General features: G+C 40.8%; 1 protein-coding gene across 1 annotated transcript; it reads right to left on the bottom strand.

Annotated features, from left to right (window-relative positions):
• Positions 1-511: 511 nt before the first annotated feature.
• Positions 512-16,950, bottom strand: LOC311246725 (protein FAM8A1-like). The gene is made up of 5 exons (XM_084336948.1): positions 16,479-16,950; positions 5,529-5,649; positions 5,281-5,404; positions 4,983-5,122; positions 512-1,601 (listed from the first exon to the last, which is right to left on the bottom strand). The coding sequence occupies exons 1-5, from the start codon at positions 16,939-16,941 to the stop codon at positions 1,457-1,459; spliced, it is 993 nt and encodes a 330-aa protein (XP_084193074.1). The 5' UTR covers positions 16,942-16,950; the 3' UTR covers positions 512-1,456.
• Between the last annotated feature and the right edge of the window lie 3,056 nt (positions 16,951-20,006).

Consider the following 20,006-nt stretch of genomic DNA (forward strand, 5'->3'; position numbering starts at 1 on the left):
GGAGAAAATCGGAGGAAAATGGAGGGGGGAAAAAGACAAAAAAAAAAAAAAAAAAAAAAAAAATACATTTGATTTGATTCTTTGGACAACTTGCAAGTGTAGGCAAAGATGATACAAAGCTTGTTCATTTGGATTCAGCCGATGCCATGTGATAGAAATGCGTTTCAGCCAGTCTCTATTTGACCAGGTTACTAGTCCGCCATGCTGTTGGTACCAAGTGGTAGCTTAGTTTTGTTTTGTTTACTTGCATCACTGGCCTTCGATTCAGGCAGGCACAGGTGGTATGTGGCACAAACCAGCACTGGGCCAGGCCGGGTTTTGGAGTGAACCCTTTGAGAATACACCCCCCCCCACCCCCCTCTCAGAGATACCGTTTGGGGTGAAAATATCAACAACTAGGCTCGTGTTTCATTAGCAGTGTTTCTTCCAGAGAAGATGGTTTTTGACTGCTAATCATAGTACTGAGATGAAATACAGACTGGTCTGACAAGAAAATAATATTTGTCTGTCATTTAATGGCACATTAATCAGATAATGTAGTTATAGTTGACAATATACGCTGTACAGTACAGTACAGATCATAGTACTAATCAAAATGAAAATATTTCAAAATGTCTAAATCATAATCAGTTAAAACAGTGGCATGTACCTTACTCAAAAAGTATTAAATATCATGCAAATAGTTCAAATACAGACATATTTAACTTTCAGGTATTTAGCGGTTGTGTCACTCATCTAATTAAATTTGAAAATTAGAACACATAAGACTATATATTTACCCTACATTCACATGTGATGCAAGAATAGTGGAAGAGCAATAATGTCACATTTTGAAACAGACAAAACATTTGAATGTGCCATGTAACTTTTCAGTAGCAGAAAGCAACTGATAAGTATGATGACCTTTCACCTTTTAGTGAAAGAGGTCAATAGCCAAAAAAGTTAAAGTTACGTGCTACAACTCTCCCAGAAAAACAAAACCTTAAGGCTATAAATTATGAATAATATCTTAGCGTGTTGATATGATATGACCTAAATTAATATGGGTTACACGACATTCACTCTCAATCTGGAATAAAACGCATTCGAAACCAAGCAAATCTGGAGCAGATTATCTCATTCATCATCGAAAACAAGAGACGGATCAAAATCCAGTATTTCGGCCTCCTCCCAAACAGACAACAATTTGGCACGAGAAATGAAAAATCAGAAAGCAGCACACGAGAGAGGATGCCTCAAAAGACACAAACTCCATCTGTTGAAAAGGGAAATAAATTATTGTACACTGATGCCGTAATCTTAATCCTATTCCACCGTGTCGGTGTTCCAGCAGAGGGATTTTCTGTTCTGCCGGCACCCGGGAGGAGTGACACCTGAGGGCTGGATGAAGGTGTGTCCGTGTGTCAACATAACAGGACACAGTACCATGATTCTGGTATAATCCCTTTCTAGACGGTCATCTGGCCCTGGCGCGCTTCACGACGATAGTGCCGGCCACCATGTCGTAAACAGTCCTGTTGTGCTGGAAGAACAGCAGGGTGATGAAGGCGGGGAAGAAGAAGGCAATGGAGAAGTTCTTGTTCAGGGCTCGGACGGTTGACCTGGAGAGGGAGGACAGAGACATCACTGTGAACCGAGACATTATGGATGGTAAGACTGACGTGTTGAGCGACACGAGTCATATTCTTAAAAGGTGCTTAAAAAAGTGGTATTATTTTTTAAATAATGGGTCAGTAACATGGGTCTCCCGGTCCTTCCGCTCTGCAGTAAACATAAAATAAATGTTCCAGTATCCTGTTCCCACTTTATCCGATCAAGGAGAGGGAGAACTCCACACAATGGTCAGACAAAAGTGAGAAATAAAAAGTAGTTTTAAGGAAATATGTGCTTGAAACAAGTAAAATAGTCTGCCAGAGCAGTAAGAAAATGTGGCTCGACAAGATTTCTTGAAATAAGTCAATAATATCTAGGGCTATCTCTCCCGATTGGGATACCAGGACATTTATTTTCTGTTTACTGCAGAGCGGAGGGACTGGGAGATCCATGTTACTGACCAACCACTCTAGATCAGTGATGGCTGTAGGAATGTAGAGCTATTTAACACTTGTTTTAACAGAAAAATACCACTTATAGCACCTTTAACACGTGAAAAGATAAGAGGGGGCCCCATAGATGGTGTAGCAGACTCCCACTTCTGAAAACAAATGCTGGTCAACTAGGATCAAATCTCACCAGAACCTATACTCTTGTGTGTCTACTAGAGGTCTTCATCCCTGCCCAAGCCCGACCTGATGGGTTCGGGCTGGGTAGGGCTTTGTTTTTAAATAAATAATTTGGGCTCTGCTGGGCCGGGCTGCCCCCTGCTATCTCTCTTTTATTTATTTATTTTGGCTGCGTGACCTAGTCCTACACTACTATACAGTCTATGCTCCTTGCTGAAGCGTCTGTGTGACTGTGCATGGTGACACACAAAACACACACACATGCCTAACTGTTGCCCTGAAGATGATTTATTCTTAGTCTACGTTATGGTGAAGTTCTTTTGTTATTGGATTTTGGACTGTTGCCGGACTTTCTTCAAAGAGGTAGGCCAAAGCCATAAGGAAAATATTTTATTATTATTTTCAGATTTATTATAAGTTATTTGCTGGTGTGGGGCCACCGCTGCCCTGTTCTGTTGTGCTTTAATATGGCGTATATAAACGTTGCTCTGCAGGAAATCGTAATTTTTTCTGTGATTGCCGATTTCTGTTTGTATAGTGACTGTGTAGGCTATTTGTGTCGTGTGTGTGTCAAGGAAGATTCAAGATAGCCTTCAATACGTTTACATTTTTTATTGGCCTAGTTCATTCATTTCAGAGGCAAAGCTTTATGCAATTGCAGCAGTATTATACCGCCCTGCGTGTGTGTAACACTTTGTTTATGTGCATTGTAAATAAAAAATAAAAGCAGCCAGTTTAGCCCATGCTGCTGCTGTGTCTTTCAGCACTATTTTTGATATCTTATATCAATCAGTCAGGCTTGGAATATAACATTTGGGGTTTTGACTCTGGCTTCAAATGTTGCATTACAGTGGGGCTATTGTCGGGCAGGGCCTGGACGTCAGACATCAGGCTGGGCAGTGGGCACAGGCTTCATTTTCAAGCCTGTGCAGACCCCTAGTGTCTACCCTCCAATGAGAACAGGGCCCTGTTTCATGTACGTGGTTCAACTAAGTCGATCAAGATGTCCATTATCCAGCTTCAGTTAACCCGATGTTCGAAGCCGGGATTTTCCTGTTTCACAAAGGTGGATTCAGTCTCGTTAACTCAAGCCAGACTTGCGAGTCAGGCTAAATGCGCGCGGCCGTTTTAGGTGAAAAGCCAGCACGTATCGATGGCAGAGACCCTGATTCTCAACGGCATTGATTGATTAATTGATTTAAGACTTTATTGACAGATTGCAATACGGCTCAATCGCCTCGCCGACAAGTTAAATGCTTTATCTATAGGCTAATTCTAAGTCCCACATTACCTCAATCAATCAGATTATATTTCTTTAAACTTGCCTGCTGGATTGAATAATCAAATGAGATCTTGCTAGCGAAAATAAGTAGTTAACTGTTATACAGAATTACGATACGGCCCTCTTGCCCATTGATTGATGTATAGTCAATCTTTAACTTATCTCCAATGTGGTCTAACGGGTTGTTCTTTTGACTTTCACACGGACGACCGGGGTTCAAGACCCTAGTCGTCTCCTTTTTTTTGCAATATAGGAATAATTCAATTTGGTGCACGTTGAGAGCTATATAAAGAATGACATCCTCAATGCATGTAGATTTATAATATTTTAACTTAAAACCAGGCTACTTTGGCGTATAATCATTAATATTATATTCAAAAAAATCATATTGGAAACACCGGGATTTGAACCCGGGTCGCAAGGTTGGCAGGCTTGAGCACTACCGCTGGGCCACTGTGCCAGATGGGATAAATTCATTGTTTATACATTAATGAACGAGAGACCCGTGTTTAGAATATTCCTTATTTTGAATGAAGTTTTATTTCTTTATCCTCATTCATTCATGTGACGTCAACGGCTCATTCAATTTCTCAAATCCGTCAAACAGCGCATCTCATCAGACATCTTAATCCCAGTTACAATTAAAATACCCACATAATGTGTACATCGCACGAGCGAGCGCCACCGTCGCCACGGTATATATAACGTGCATTATTTAGGACAAAGTGAATTTAATATCAGCATTTTGGGTCTATTTTACATTTCAAAAGCCCCCTCTGGAAGAATGGAGCACAAAAACGTAATTCAGAATGGTATAATGCAGATCGTAGACTGTGGGAATAGTTTCAGGAAACGAGCTGTCACTTTCTTTGCGGGGGCGTGGCTCTGCGTGATCCGGCTAAGTTGAACTTGAACTCTGCTTTCGAGCAGGCTCAAACTTTTGGATCTGTTGTCATGGTGATTTGGAAAATCCACGTACATGAAACCGGAAAGTCCGGCTAACTCAGTTATCCAGCTAAAGTTATCCGGCTAACTCAGTTATCCAGGTACAAGAAACAGGGCCCAGGTTGAGGGAAGTGGACAACAACAACAAAAATTCAATGGCTTTTCAACTATTTTTTTTTGTAAAACAGTGTTTTATTGTGGGAAAATTGCAGGAAATTGTGAAAAATGTGAGTCCATGAAATAATTTTTAGATTATTGTTTAGGCAAAGTAAAGTAGCCATGATAACTAGAATGAGAAAAATCGAAGCAGCTCGACTATTTTAATGCAGCAAAAATTGCAGGGATTGTTTGCAAGCTATCACAACTATTGGTTGAATTGTTCTGTTGAATCCTGGCGTGTCTGTAACTTTTAGCTTCGCTATGGCCTGAAACTCACCCTGAACATTCCAAACAATGTAACCGAGATGCAAGGAGTTCAAGTTGTGTTTCCAGTCACACCACGTAAAGCCAGCCTTATATAATTTATTACTTACGCAGAGAGGGAGACATTAGTCGCCGGCGCCACCAGGACTCGATTAGGTTGAACCAAGACCGACGAGTCACATTTAACAACTCTGAGGCCTAGAAGAAACTTCCCTGGAGTGGCTCCACCTGCTCCCCAAATGCATACAATCTTATAGGTAGGAAATAAACAGAAAACAAGATGTTAATAGTTAGCTCAGGGATACATCTAAAATAACTGAAACAGTCAAGGATCAAATATTTGACAAAACACTCTACTCTCAATAAACCAATATCAGTATTCTATTCTGAACACGTCTTAGATCTCACCTCGTAAAAACACACCAATATCCGATAGACGAGGGCAACAAGCATCATTTTCTGTAGTTCCTCCATTGATGTATCCTCGTCTATTTCTTCCACTATGAAATGCATGGCAAACTTGGATATATCCCTGAAAAATAAAGTTCTACTATTAGTCACTTCTTTCTCAGTGGTTACCTTTGTATCTGTACACACGGCTCTAAATATGTGCTCCACTCTACTTCTCACCACCACACACAGAAGAATACACTTACTTCATCCCACTCAGGTGCATAATACTGACGATGACAGTGGCCTTAATGAAGAACAATATGAGGAAATCCACCATTTCAGCGAGGAGTCTTTGCAGAGGTGAAGGAATACTATACTCCCGACCTTAGGGTGACAAAAAGCAGCAGTTATGAAAGCGTGACGGGCTATATTGCCAAGTTAGACGTTGTGAAGGTAACAGCCACATGAATAAATGAAAACTTTACGGCTCAATACACACAATTGTTAAGGGGATGCAGACCAGAGAAAGACGTTTGTCTTGTTTACATCAGGGTCCCCCATTTTGGGACATTCCAGAATTGGAGGACATTTTCAGTCCCACCCATGAAATTCCAAACAATCCATGCACAAAATACTAAAACATGCACTTGTTATGTAAATTGTACTTGTCCTGAGACAAAATGTAAATATGGTTGTGGAAAAAGTGGTTCCAAAATATTATTTAAAATACCAAATAGCTCTTGAACACCCCCTAAAATGGCACTTTTCTCTTGTCCCACCTTCTTGATGACCAACTTGCATGTCCAATATAACATTTAAATATATGTTTTAAATCTACTTTTTTGGTATTAGATTGTTGATATGTCTTTTGTAATTATAAAAACTATTTGTTTATTCATCAACATATTATAAATAATAGTAATTATGAACTGAAGTTGTGTCCCACAACATGTGTGCAACCCTGTTACCGAAACCTATTTCACCTGATAAGAGGAAAAAAATAAAAACAGTGAGTCACATGACACAGGAAATGACATCAAGCCATCTGCTAACAAAATGGCTAGACCAAAGGTAAGTCCTCTCTTCTACTTTTTATATTTTTCTAATCTTTTCAGCCTTGATTGACTGTCACTCTAGCCAACGCAACCCTGTTACTCATATTATCACAATAAGACACATTTATTTCAAATTTGTCTCTCTTTATTCATATAACTATGTTTAACCTTGACATTGACAGTAACTTACATTCCTCAGCTAGCATCTTTTCAAAGCTAACATTAGCATTGATTTGCAACCCTGTTACTTGCAACCCTGTTAATATAATTAGAGTAACAGGGTTGGACTACAGTAACAGGGTTGCATCTCCTTCAGTTCAGCAGTATGTCTTTACACAAGTAGAACATGAACATTTGTAATTACACACATTTCTTTGTAATTATTAGATGTCTTGTTCCATCTGTAACTAACTGTACTTACGTGTACTAGTAACAACTATGTTATTAGTGCCTAATAGTAGTGAATGCAGACTTAATGTAAGGTGTTACCCAAATCATTATTTTATCAAAGGTTAATAGACATTTTGTTCTAAATGTAATTGATTTCTACTGAGTTCTTCCACACCATTGAGCACTGCTGAAAATCAGAGGCGCTACCGTGCCAGGCGTGATGCTGATGAACAGAGGAGACAGCAGTACTTAGAAAAGGAGAAAGAGAAGTGGAGAAAAGATGTAGAAACAGGGAAGAAGAAAAGGCAAAAAGACTGCAGTATGAGAGAGCAGCGTGCCCAGCATAAAAAATGGAAGAAGGCTCATAAGAAGAGTGATGCCAGGAAAAGTGTACTTGAAGGATTGAACACCCCTCCAGTCAGCCCTGATGCCCCAGTCAGTCCAGATGTTCCAGTCAGCTCTCAAACTGGGACTTCAAGGTCAGGACATACAGTAACTTTAGGTCATTGAGGATATATATTTAAGTAAAGAAAGGTGAATTAACGTTATCTGTAGAATGAACAGTGACAGTGAAAAATATTCTCATTAAATCTTTTACAAAACATTGTAAAGTGCTTTGGATAAAAGTGCTATACAGTAAATGCACCATTTACCATTTTATTTACTTGATATATGTACTCAGTAATTATTAGGCCCATCTAATCCTGGTAATTACTTTGTTTGGTGCAAAACTACAATTGGGAAAAAGTCCATGCAAGTGAAATGATTATGTGACAATGTATTTATGTTTATATCTTTCAGTTTTAGGCAACGTGATGCTGGGAGAAGAACATTGAGGGCTACCAAAGCAAAGTTAAACAGGGAGTTCCAGAAAGTACAGGATACGTTGAGGAAAGCTGAACAGAGGGCAGCAAAATACAGAAAGTGACTCCAACGTTTGAAAAAGAACAATCCATCTCCAAGATCCAAAGTCAGAACCCTAAGGAGAACCCTGTTGTTCCACACAGCTGTAGCTGAGGAAGTACGTGACAAGTATGCACATTCAAAGAGAGAGAGTGACAAACAGGTCATTGCAGGAATAGTCACTAGGGATGCCCCAATCGATCGGCCACCGATCGTTATCGGCCGATATTCAGTATAAATATGCGATCGGTGATCGGTGATAATGTTTTATTTTCACCGATCGTCAAACCCGATCTCACTTGCTGTCGCTGAGTTCTGTCTCAGACACCGGTGGTGCGGCGTCTGCTCTCGAGTCAAGCCCCTCCCGCACGCATGTAAACACGGGTCTAGTCTAGTGAGACACGGGAGGACGGCGTGTCGGCGTCTCCCTGAGCTAATGTTAGCTTAGCTACCGTTACAAAATGACCCAGTCAACTATTCACTTTTAGTTTAATACATGATGAGGCATTGTCTAACCGAACGGTATCTAGCCGGCCAGCTACCGATAGCTCCTGACATCAACAAACGCTCTAGCAAGTATAGTAGGTAGGTATGATACCTGTTAGCTGTTAGCTCACGTTAGCGCAAGTTAGTTCACTGTTAAAAACGAAATGTCCCATTGAACTAAATAATTCACTGAGGCGTTGTATTAACGTTATATATCCGGCTAGCAGTAGCTACAGATAGCTCCTGATATCAATGTCTTATAACACTGATTCGATGCGTATTCGAGCAGAGGGCTTGCTGAGCACAGTTAAGTAACGTTATACCAATAGGGTCCAGGTGCAGCGCCGGAGAATCCTGGCCGTAGCTCGAGACTACTCGAGTATAGGTCCAGCTGCAGCTCCGGAGAATCCTGGCTGTAGCTGGAGGCTACTAGAGTACACACAGACAGTGGAGCTGGTTGCGTGGTGGCGATGTCTCGCAGATAATACAAGTACAAGTCTAATTATATAATATATATATTTTATAAAAAAATATATATTTATATAAAATAAATTTTAATTTCTTTTAATCAAAAACGATCAGATCGGTATCGGCCGATATGGCTCACGGCGATCGGTGATCGGTATCGGTGGCAAAAAACGTGATCGGGGCATCCCTAATAGTCACCAACAAAGTCCTGAAGAAGTACAGACTGCAGAGATTGGAACAGGAGGTTTATGGTTTTTCAAGGAGGAGGTGGACAAAACTGGCAAATGAAAATGTCTGCAAGTACCAGAGGAAGAAACACAAGGGTAAAGCTGCTACACTGAGGTCAACGGTGAGATTGTTCTTTTCACGTGACGATGTCAGCAGGATCACAACTGGAAAAAAGCAAATGCTGACAAAAGAAAAAAAGAAAATGCAGAAAAGGTTACTGATAGATTCAATGAAGAACCTCCATTTGAAGTTCCTGGCTGAGCACACCAACCTCCATCTATCATACTCACTGTTCTGCACGCTTCGCCCCTACTGAATTGTGCATCCAACATTGGCAGTAGGGCTGGGCGATAAAACGATAACGATAACTATCGCGATAAATTATTTCCTCGAAATAAACATGAAACGTGGTCGCAAAGTTTCGATATATCGATTTTCCAAGCTTGGATATGAGCACACGCACTAACAACCAATCAGTGAAGGAGATGGCCGAGAGCGAAGGAGACCCGGAAGGAGACCCAGAGGTAGGACTCACTCAACAACAAGGCTTGCTAGGCTAATTAGCTTGCACGGCGCTGTTTTATATATTTACGTGCCGAGTATGTGTGTGGCGTGAATTCTGAGGCCACGTTTATAGTAGGGATGCACGATAATTATCGGGCCGATAATTATCGGGCCGATATCAGCAATTATGACGTCATCCCGATAAACTCGATAACGTTATTGATAGCTCCGATAACATATAATACATTTTTTGGTTAAAAGAAATCCGGTGTGGGTGGATTTGGATGAAGGGCGCTTGTTTTTATTATAGCCTCCTCCCGTTTTGCCAGTACTGTGGTAAAACTGATAGCGTGTGGTTTAGGAACAGGGAGTTTTTCACAAATCCAGCGCTCCCTTTCTTGGCTGTGACGTAGTCACGTTACATTCGGAGACAGACAGTCGATCTGCCAATTACGTCCCACGGCTTGCACCCACCTCTTCTTCTTACCACCAATCAGAAGCTCTCGTTCGTTTATTTACCTCCGGATTGTCAGCCATTACTCTACTCGGAGTAGGGCTGGGCGATAAAACGATAACGATAACTATCGCGATAAATTATTTCCTCGAAATAAACATGAAACGTGGTCGCAAAGTTTCGATATATCGATTTCCAAGCTTGGCTCCGTTCAGCCTCGGCTCACCACACTCACTAACAACAACCAACGTTACGTGATGACGTGACGTGCATACGCACAACAGCTAACAACCAATCAGTGAAGGAGATGGCCGAGAGCGAACGAGATCCGGAAGGAGACGTACTAGGACTCACTCAACAACAAGGCTTGCTAGGCTAATTAGCTTGCACGCCGTCGTTTCAATATATTGTGGCGGAAGAGAGTATTTTAGTGTCATATTTAGCACATTGTCGTGGAATACATCGCTTAGAAGCAACAGGCTGGCTAGGATACCTAGCTTGCACGGCACTGTTTTATATATTTACGTGCCGAGTATGTGTGTGTTTTGAATTCTGAGGCCACGTTTATAGTAGTGTGGGAGTGGACGTCGTTTCAATATATTGTGGCGGAAGAGAGTATTTTAGTGTCATATTTATTGTCATGAGATACTCCGCTTGTCGGCTAACTGTTAACGTGCGCGGACTGATGACGACATCAACTCGACTTGAGACATTCGCAGCAGCATATTAGAAGTTAATTAAACTTGACAGACATTATATCGACGATAATTATCGATATCGAATTATATGAAAATAATTTAATAATTTTATCGCGATAACATTTTTGGTCATATCGCCCAGCCCTAACTCGGAGCTAACGTTATCTCCCCGCCAGCCACATTGACAAGTACCAGCGCTTATACATTACTGGCAAATGTCTTGTTGCACTTGTGGCAACGAGCGTTGTCAGCATCGACTTTAGTAAAATAGACCCAGACTTTTGAACATTTCGTTCTGTCCGCCATTATGAGAGCAGAGCTGTCTGTACTGAGTCGGCAGCGCAGCACCCGTGTGAGTGAGTGTGTGTGTGTGTGAGTGAGTGTGTGTGTGTGTGTGGGAGGAGAAGAGAGGAGAGAGCAGGCAGCCCGCTCGCAGGCAGAGACAGAGGCAGGAGAGATAATAGACAACGGCCAACAAGATTAGTTTGCGACGTTTAAATTCCTCAAAAAAAAACTCCATAATTTCTCGAGTACCGATAGCAGTACCGATGACGTCGGAGCTTATAAATACTAAAAAAAAAGAAAAAATGATAAAAAAAAAATATATATATATATATATATATATATATATATATATATATACAGTTAAAAAAAATATTATAATACAATAAATATCGGTTATCGGTATCGGTATCGGCTTGAGGAGCATAAAGTTATCGGTATCGGTATCGGTGTCAAAATCAATATCGTGCATCCCTAGTTTATAGTAGTGTGGGGTATACAGTGGACGTCATTTCAATATATTGTGGCGGAAGAGAGTATTTTAGTGTCATATTTAGCACATTGTCATGGAATACACCGCTTAGAAACAACAGGCTGGCTAGGATAACTAGCTTGCACGGCGCTGTTTTATATATTTACGTGCCGAGTATGTGTGTGGCGTGAATTCTGAGGCCACGTTTATAGTAGTGTGGGGTATACAGTGGACGTCGTTTCAATATATTGTGGCGGAAGAGAGTATTTTAGTGTCATATTTATTACATTGTCATGAGATACTCCGCTTGTCGGCTAACTGCTAACGTGCGCGGACTGATGACGACATCAACTCGACTCGAGACATTCGCAGCAGCATAAGAGAAGTTAATTAAACTTGACAGACATTATATCGACGATAATTATCGATATCGAGTTATATGAAAATAATTTTATAATTTTATCGCGATAACGTTTTTGGTCATATCGCCCAGCCCTAATTGGCAGATTGTGAAACCTGCATGTGCAAACAACATGAAAATCTAGGCTTTATTGCCAAAAGGCTTCACCATCATTGACACATCCAATTTGGAGAGCCTGACACAAGCCATCATGTGTGACACCACAAGCAAGCAATGTATGTATGGGGAATGTGAGAACTGCAGCAACAATACCTATACACTCACAAGCCACTACAGAGCCACCGATCGTGTCTCCTACCTTCAGTGGGCCACTGTGGACAAAGAGCACAAAAATGGTCCTGGAGCAGCCTCAAAGGTCACTTTGAAAAAATAATTTGAATGCTCCCAAGAAGAGCTGGTGGACACTTTTCAGATTTTGCTCCAGAAGTTCAGGCACCATCTCTACAACATCAGGCAGCAATATGCTTTCTCACAGGCCCTGAAGCTGAACCTCCCTGCAAATGAATGTGCAGTCCATATCGACTTCTCAGAGAACTACAGCTGCATGTACAGCACTGAAGTACAGGCTGTCCATTTTGGTGCATCACACCAACAGGCCACTTTGCACACTGTGGTTTACTATGTGGGGGAGGCATCTGCCCCTACCTCCTTCTGCACTGTATCAGCATCCAGACTGAAGGGACCACCTGCCATATGGGTCTGCTGCGTCTGCAGCCCATCCTGAGGGAAATCAGAGAGAAACTCCCAGATGTGAAAACCATCCATTTTCTTAGCGATGGACCCTGCACACAGTACAAGCAGCATGGTAATTGTTACCTGTTTTGTACTGAAATCTTCAAAAGGGGGTTTACAAGAGGATCATGGAACTACTTTGAAGCCAGCCATGGAAAAGGTGCCCCAGTGGCACATTGAAGAGGAGGGCCGACAGGCTTGTCGCCCAAGGAGTTGATATCCCCACGGCACTGTCCCTGTACCAAGCTCTGAGTAAGGAACAATCAAAAGTGAAATAGTTTTACATTCAGGAGCAAGCTGTGGATAATGCAGTGAAAGAAATGCCAGCTGACCTTCCAGCCGTACCGTCCACTATGAGGCTCCACCAGGTGGTCACTCTTTCACCTGGGAAAATGCTCTACCGTGATGTCAGCTGCATATGTTCTGCAACAGGGAAACTGGAGTGTGATTGCCAAAAAACCAAGAGCTTCAGCTTTAATCCCACAGATGACCACACAGAAGACCCCATACACAGCACACGTGTATGTGAAGAAGTGCAGTGGCTCAGTCCAGGCGTTGTGGGGAAATGGTGTGCCCTGCTGTACGACCACACCATCTACCCTGGGATTCAGGAGGTGAATGAGACCCACTGCCAGGTGAAATGTATGCATAGAGTGGGGGGAAACCGTTTTTTCTGGCCATTGAGGGATGATCTCCACTGGTATCCCTCAGAGGATATGCTGACCCTCATTCCTCCCCCAGAGAACGTTGCATCCAGCTCACTGATAGACTATCAAAACCGATTGCTTTTAGCTTGTCAATCAGAATGGAGTGATTGACAGTGTCGAAGGCCTTTTGTAGGTCCAGCCTGCGTCCACCTCTTGTTTGATGTGGTCGTTCAAATAGAGAAGGCATGTGTCAGTGGAGTGGGATGTTCTGAACTGAAGCCAGATTGGAATTCGTAGATTAGATTTTTTTCCGCTAGGTACTTTTCGACCTGTTCGTAGACTATTTCTTCCATGACTTTCGAGATGGAGGTGAGAATAGAAACAGGGTGGTAGTTGCCTGGGTCTAATTTGCTGCCCTTTTTGTGCAGAGGGGTCACCCTCGCAATTTTGAAGTCCTTGGGGACGTGTCCCTGTTTTATGGAGAGGTTTATTATGTGTGTGATGACTGGGGTGATGGCGGCTGCTGAGTCTGAGGAATTTGGAGGGGATGTTGTCATGGTTTTGTTGACATGTTTATTTTGTATTATTCCTACTCATCCTGTTGAGTCCCAAAATAAAATAATATTATTAAACAACATTCCTGTGGTCCTGAGTATGCATTTGTCACATATATGTCATGATCTACAATCAAAAGTAATGTATCCATTCAACTGTTACTTAGCGCAACCCTGTTACTCTAATTTGAAGGCTGTTACCATATCATTTTTATTCAAATAATCGTACATGATTTTCTCAGCTCACAGTGGTTTAACCTATTGTAAATGTAATAGTTTGCATGATTAAATGAATAATATATTTGAACAAATATTTGAAATTAAATACTGAAATTAGTAAAAAGAAAGATGTGACTATTGAAAAGTTGGGCAAGATCGATTTCAAAGTTGCTTAAATTAATATAAGTGAAGTCTTATCTGAAATTAAATCAGTATTCAGTAAGCATGTGACTTTCTTTACTTAAAACCTGTTCCCCCCCACGGGGTCGGTACCGACCCTTAAATGACATTATGATTAGGGATGCACCGAATGGGAAATTCTTGGCCGAAACCGATACCGAAAATAGGAAACAGTTGGCCGAAAGCCGAAAGGCCGAAAATGATTCATAGAATAGATTTTTTTTTACCAATGTTGTTCAGCTACCTGATTATGGAAAAATATATGATTATGGCAAAACTTAACTTAAATAATAAATAATCACTATTATGGGTCTTTTTGTATCACAAACAGTACTGTATTTGCAAATCTGGTATGTCATAAATGTATAGATGTAGCAGTACTGTCTATCTGTATGTCATGTATGTCATATATGTCCTGATGAATTGAAAATGGGGGACCCTGATGTAAACAAGACGAAAGTCTTTCTCTGGTCTGCATCCCCTTAACAATTGTGTGTATTGAGCTGTACTGTACCCATTCTGCAATCTGTTAATAAAGTTTTCAATCAATCAGAGAGAGAGAGAGAGAGAGAGAGAGAAAGAGAAAGAGAGAAAGAGAAAGAGAAAGAGAGAGAGAGAGAGAGAGAGAGAGAGAGAGAGGCGGACATCTGTGCTCTACTGAGCGCACCTTTCTAGTCCCCAGATGACTTTGGCACAGTAGACGCGCGACAGACAGCGTCAATGTGAGAAACACAATCCCCCCCCCTCTCGCTCTGAATAATATGCATATTAGATCACTCAGTGATTAACCGCAACGGGCATATAGTAAATAAGGATAAAGTATGTTAAAGACGCATTTATTGGACTCGTTGCGCGCGGAGTTTACATAGAAACAGCGCGACTCCCGAGGAGATGCATTGCTCCCGAGTCCCAAGAGGAGGACGCAGGACTGAAGAGCTCACAGCGCGCATGTAATGAATCCGCGTTTTGATGACATCATCACAACAACACACGTTAGGTTACAGGTTGCTTCTGTTTCGGTGATATATTTTCGGTGAAAAAACTATTTCGGCCAAAAGCCGAAAGGCCATTTTTGGCCATTTTCGGCCGAAAACTTTCGGTGGCAGAATTTTCGGTGCATCCCTAATTATGATCATATATCCATATTTTTATGAGTGATGCAAAAAATCAAACGTTTTCAAGTATTAACATCACTATCATGTCACAAAAGCATGTAGAATGTATATTATCATCAATACGTTAGTTTAGCAATAGGTTAAAAGTGTCATTATATCGTTTTACCTTCTCGATTTTCTGAAGTATATTCCGAGACGGCGACCATTTTGAAAATGTTGAACCATGGGAATTGTAGTTTTTTTGCGGCCATTTCGTCGAGGGCATGCATAGCTGTGGATCAGCGTTGGAATTTTTCCGAACTACATTTCCCTTCAAGTTCTATGGGGGTTCAAAGTTCAGAGTTGAATTATGAATATGTCAATAACTGGTATTATTCACGATAAGCCACAAAAGGTAACGTTTTTGACAAATATTGAAACGCAGTTAGTTTCTCCTCCCTATTGTTAGCATGTAGGAACAATTAGATCTGAAATTGGTTTCAAAACGGTTGCACTGTGGGGGAAATAAAAAAGTACAGTCGATTACAGTAGATATCAGTATCTGTTATTATGCACACCTGGTGATACTAAATCCAAATTGAACTCGGGCATTTGAAAGATACTGTATATATATATAAATGTGCGAATTGGCTATAATAAGGTAATGTATAAGCATATATTCTATATTCTATAATAATATTTCAAATTGCATTGGTCCGGATGGGAGAATTCAGTACTGTATCTACAGAACCTTCGGTTTTATCATCTTCCCTTTATTAATTTCCTTAGATTTTTTTTGTACACATGATCTCAAGAGGGTACTGAACGAGGTCAGTGGCAGTTTTTTAAGTTTGGTCATTATTATCATTGTGTTATTCACTGTCAAAGATGCAAAGAAAAATCATAATTCATATTTTCCTTTGTTTCATCACAATTTAAGCAAGCCTAGTAATAAGACACAATATTTCTGACACTGAATACATTCACTGAGGTCCATAGATGTACCTAGATACCAAGAATATGCAAATAGCCCTTGTAGAAGTGGAGCAATATTCCATTTACCTATGTATACATTTTATGCGAATTTTCACCTGGGGTGGAACAGTGTAAAGGATTTATTGAAAATATTTTTTTCCTGAGTATTTGTAACAGGGTTGCGGCAAACATAGCAGACAACAAATACAACGTATCATAAAAAGTGTACCTTTGATGCCTGAGCTGGACTAATCAAATTATTTGATGGTTTAATACCAGTCCTCCAATTCTGGAATGACCCAATTTAGTGACATTTATGACATACACAACAGCATGACATTTATGGCATAGGGACATACATGACATACTTACAATGTATGACACAGGTGCATTTACTCAGCGTAAGACAATATTACCATTACCAACCGACGGGCTAATCTGGGACTTTTACCTGGTCTTTGCGCATTTCCATGTTCTTGGGGCTGTTGCTGTGTCTGTGTGGGCACAGCAGCGGGCATGGTGCCACCCACAGTAGCACTCCTCGTCACATTACCAGGCGTAGGGGTGGCAGGTGGATAAGGCGACAGCGGCAGACCAAACGGATTGTTGTACCAGTTCTGGGCATCAAAATTTGCGAAATCAACGGGTGCTGTTAACGTACCGTTTGTTGGCTGCGGTAAATAATACGGGGGAGACATTGCAGACACTGCCAGCCAGCTTTGCCAGTTCACATACCCTGTGTAGTATTGCCACATCCACGACTGCAACTTTTCACAGTATTCCGCCGTTATACGTTTTTCGCAAACATCTTTCCTGTATTCCAGAGTGTGTATACTGCTTGATACTTGAATATCCTCGTCTTTAAGTGGCGTAAATGTGCTGCCAAGAGGCATTTCTTCCTTATCCGATTCCATGTTTGTGTTTTCCGAGTCGGCCATGTTTGAAGGTGACGTCACGCGTGAGATGGACTCTTGTCATTTGTGCGCAGAAGTAAATAGAGCATGCGATGACGTATCAAGTTGTTTTGTCAACCAAGATCATTCAAATTAAGTAAAATAGCGCGCTCATACATAATTTATCTATTCATTTTAAATCTCTGCCCGCCTCATCCTAACATCACACACACACACGTTGTTCTGCTCTTGGTATTTCTAGAAATCAACCACAAGGGTGAAGCAGAGAGCTGGGGTCTTCAAGTTCATATTTTGTATTAAATTAGATTAAATTGTATTAGTCGGTAACCGTTTGAGGAAGTTTGTTGTTGTAGTTGTATATCCTTAACATGGCCCAACTTTAAATAGGTATTGCTCTGTGTGTGTCACCAACCATGTAAAGGTCTGAAATTAAACATGGTTTTGATTTGAATTAAATTAAAAGTGAAATAATATATATATATATTTGTAGTCCCTTTAAGTCATGGGTAAGAGTAGCCGCACCACTGAACAGAAAAGGGATGGGAGACGTTTTTCCCCCTTCTAAGTGATTGGTTAGTTTATATTGGTAATGTTTGTAACCATTGATGTCAAATAGACAGAAAATAGAAAATAGCTATTTTCAGTTATTGATTAGTTCCAAAAGTTGCACAAAAAGAAATCCGGAGTGCAACTTTAACTGACTTTTTCATGTTGTTCCAGTGTCTGTATCTGGCTATGCATTACAATGGTCTTTGGGGACTAAAACTCAAAAGGAGCTTTATTAAAATATTTAGACATAAACTTCTAAGAACTAACCTCATCAGCCCATACTATGGCGCCTCAAAGGACTCCTGCTACTTATGTCTGAACCCCATGAACTATCCCAAGTACTGGAAGCTTAGTCCTAAACAATAGGGCATTGAAGTATAACAATGAGTTCAGACAAACTCTAGGTTCTATATAAATTCCTAATATCAGTTAGTTATCAAAACTGGCCCCTGTAAATAAATATCCTAACCCAACCCCCTCCAATGTAGTTTCTTCATCAAATGTATATACTTTTTTTTTTTTTTACTCTTTTTTTTTATCACAAACTACTGTATTTGTAAATCTGGTATGTCATAAATGTATAGATGTAGCAGTACTGTCTACCTGTATGTCATATATGTTATGAATTGAAAATGGGGGACCCTGATGTAAACCAGACGAAAGTCTCCCTCTGGTCTGCATCCCCTTCTGCAATCTGTTAATACAATTTTCAATCAATCAGTTACTGTTACTGTACATAAACTAAGATGATTGTTCATATTTCAATCATAAAAGCCTCTGCAACTACAGTAGGTAGTCTAACCCAAACATGTATGGTGGGGTATTTCCACATATTGTATGCTAAATAAATAGTGCCAACTGAACATCTCAAAATACATACACGAGCGGGTGTGTGTGTGTGCGTCCTTGTCTTATATAACTTGGCTCAGGGGGAAAACTGTCGGCTTTTCATTAACCAGGACTCATTGTTGCCTGAACACCCCCCAGGGTCATAATCAGTCTGAAAATCTTTGAGAATGTGGGCCTCAACCTACTGCCCCAAAGAACCCTAATTAAAACAAATTATGTGCACTTGCTTGAACTGGATGTCTGTGCATCGCAGACAAGGGGGCTGCCACAAATGAGGTCACGGTGCCCCAAATTCAAGCAGGGATTTGGCCTACCCCCTCCGATTCATCCACATCCCTGTGAAGAGAAGCTCCTCTGAGGGCATGACTCTTGCTTTCTTAGGGCTGGCCCGGATACCATGTTTTAGGCTTCTAACCTTTAGTAATTATCAGAATAAAGGGGGCGGATGCAGACATAAGGCTGCAAGAAAACACAAATGATAATTTAATATATCGCCTCAGTGATGTGCCTACACCATGTCATTCTTCCCACACAAAGCCTTTATTCTAACAACTAAAAGCATACTGGGACCGGCATGGTCAAACTCAATAGGATGTGTGGCACAGCAGCACCCAGATTGGATAACTGAAACAACCTGCACCTGCAAAGTCACTTAAAAAGAAAGTCAGCTAACCGACATGCAAACACCCACAATGGATAACAGAAAGTAGCCTCGATAGCCATGTACACTCAATTGGTTACCAAGCAAATACTAATCCGGACATATTTAGGATTTTTTACCCCAAGCTCCATTCAGGAGGTAGACTGCTGAGGATTTAGTAATCACATGTCTGATGTGTTGAAGGGATAGGGGGGCTGGTCAGATCAGTGCTCCGGCTTGCTTGGCAGGAGTAAATGGATCACATGAAGCCATTTAAGTATCTCGTCAATGTATGACTAGTGATGATAAATGCATACTAGTTTTCAAATTATTTTTCAACATGCAATGACATTTAAATAATTTACTCACTCTAAAATGTATCTAATCGCATCATACAGCAGTGCTTAGCATTAAGGGGAAATGTAACCCTAAAGAATTTAGGTTAAGCTTGGTAGTAGTTCCGAACATGAACCGATCAAACACTCAAAAAAAATAAGACTGTTGCAATGCAATGTTAGTAATGGTCACTTCAGGCCTAGTCACAGTACCTCCCCATCTCTGGGATAGATGGGATCTTTAGGTCTATGAATCGAGATTACTTGAGTTTTCTGGATCCTCATGCTCAAGTTTCCTCACCATCACTAGAACATTGCAACTATGCAAATTCTAGCCATTATGCAGGAGATATGGTGTTCCAAGCCATCAACGACATGCACTAGCTGACGCCACCTCGATCAAATACAAATTTCCAGATCACTTCCCTTTCAGTCCCATTAATTGGCCCGAGAAGACTCGTTTCGGTAATTGCGCCACTTGGGAACCCACTGTGGATTCTATAAAGTTTACACCCAAATTAGCTTGATTTCATACTACTCACTGGAATATGCATTTTTAGTAATGTCCACTTCCAATTCTGCCAGACATTTAAGTTACCCTTTCCTTTTGACAGGCTTCTCCCTTACAGTTGGATTAACAATAACTATAGAGAGCACAGTCAAAGAACAATTGATTTTATTTAAACATTTGG

The sequence above is a fragment of the Notolepis coatsorum genome, assembly GCF_963971535.1.
Source record: "Notolepis coatsorum genome assembly, chromosome: 19".
NCBI classification, from domain to species: domain Eukaryota; kingdom Metazoa; phylum Chordata; class Actinopteri; order Aulopiformes; family Paralepididae; genus Notolepis; species Notolepis coatsorum.

Bases quoted from the DNA above. Each gene is read 5' to 3' on its own strand.
- LOC311246725 (XM_084336948.1), bottom strand. From the start codon at position 16,941: ATGGAATCGGATAAGGAAGAAATGCCTCTTGGCAGCACATTTACGCCA. The intron at 5,405-5,528 runs GTAAGTGTATTC...TTTATTTTTCAG, and splicing joins ATGCACCTGAGTGGGATGAA to GGATATATCCAAGTTTGCCA. The intron at 5,123-5,280 runs GTGAGATCTAAG...CCTACCTATAAG, and splicing joins TATTGGTGTGTTTTTACGAG to ATTGTATGCATTTGGGGAGC.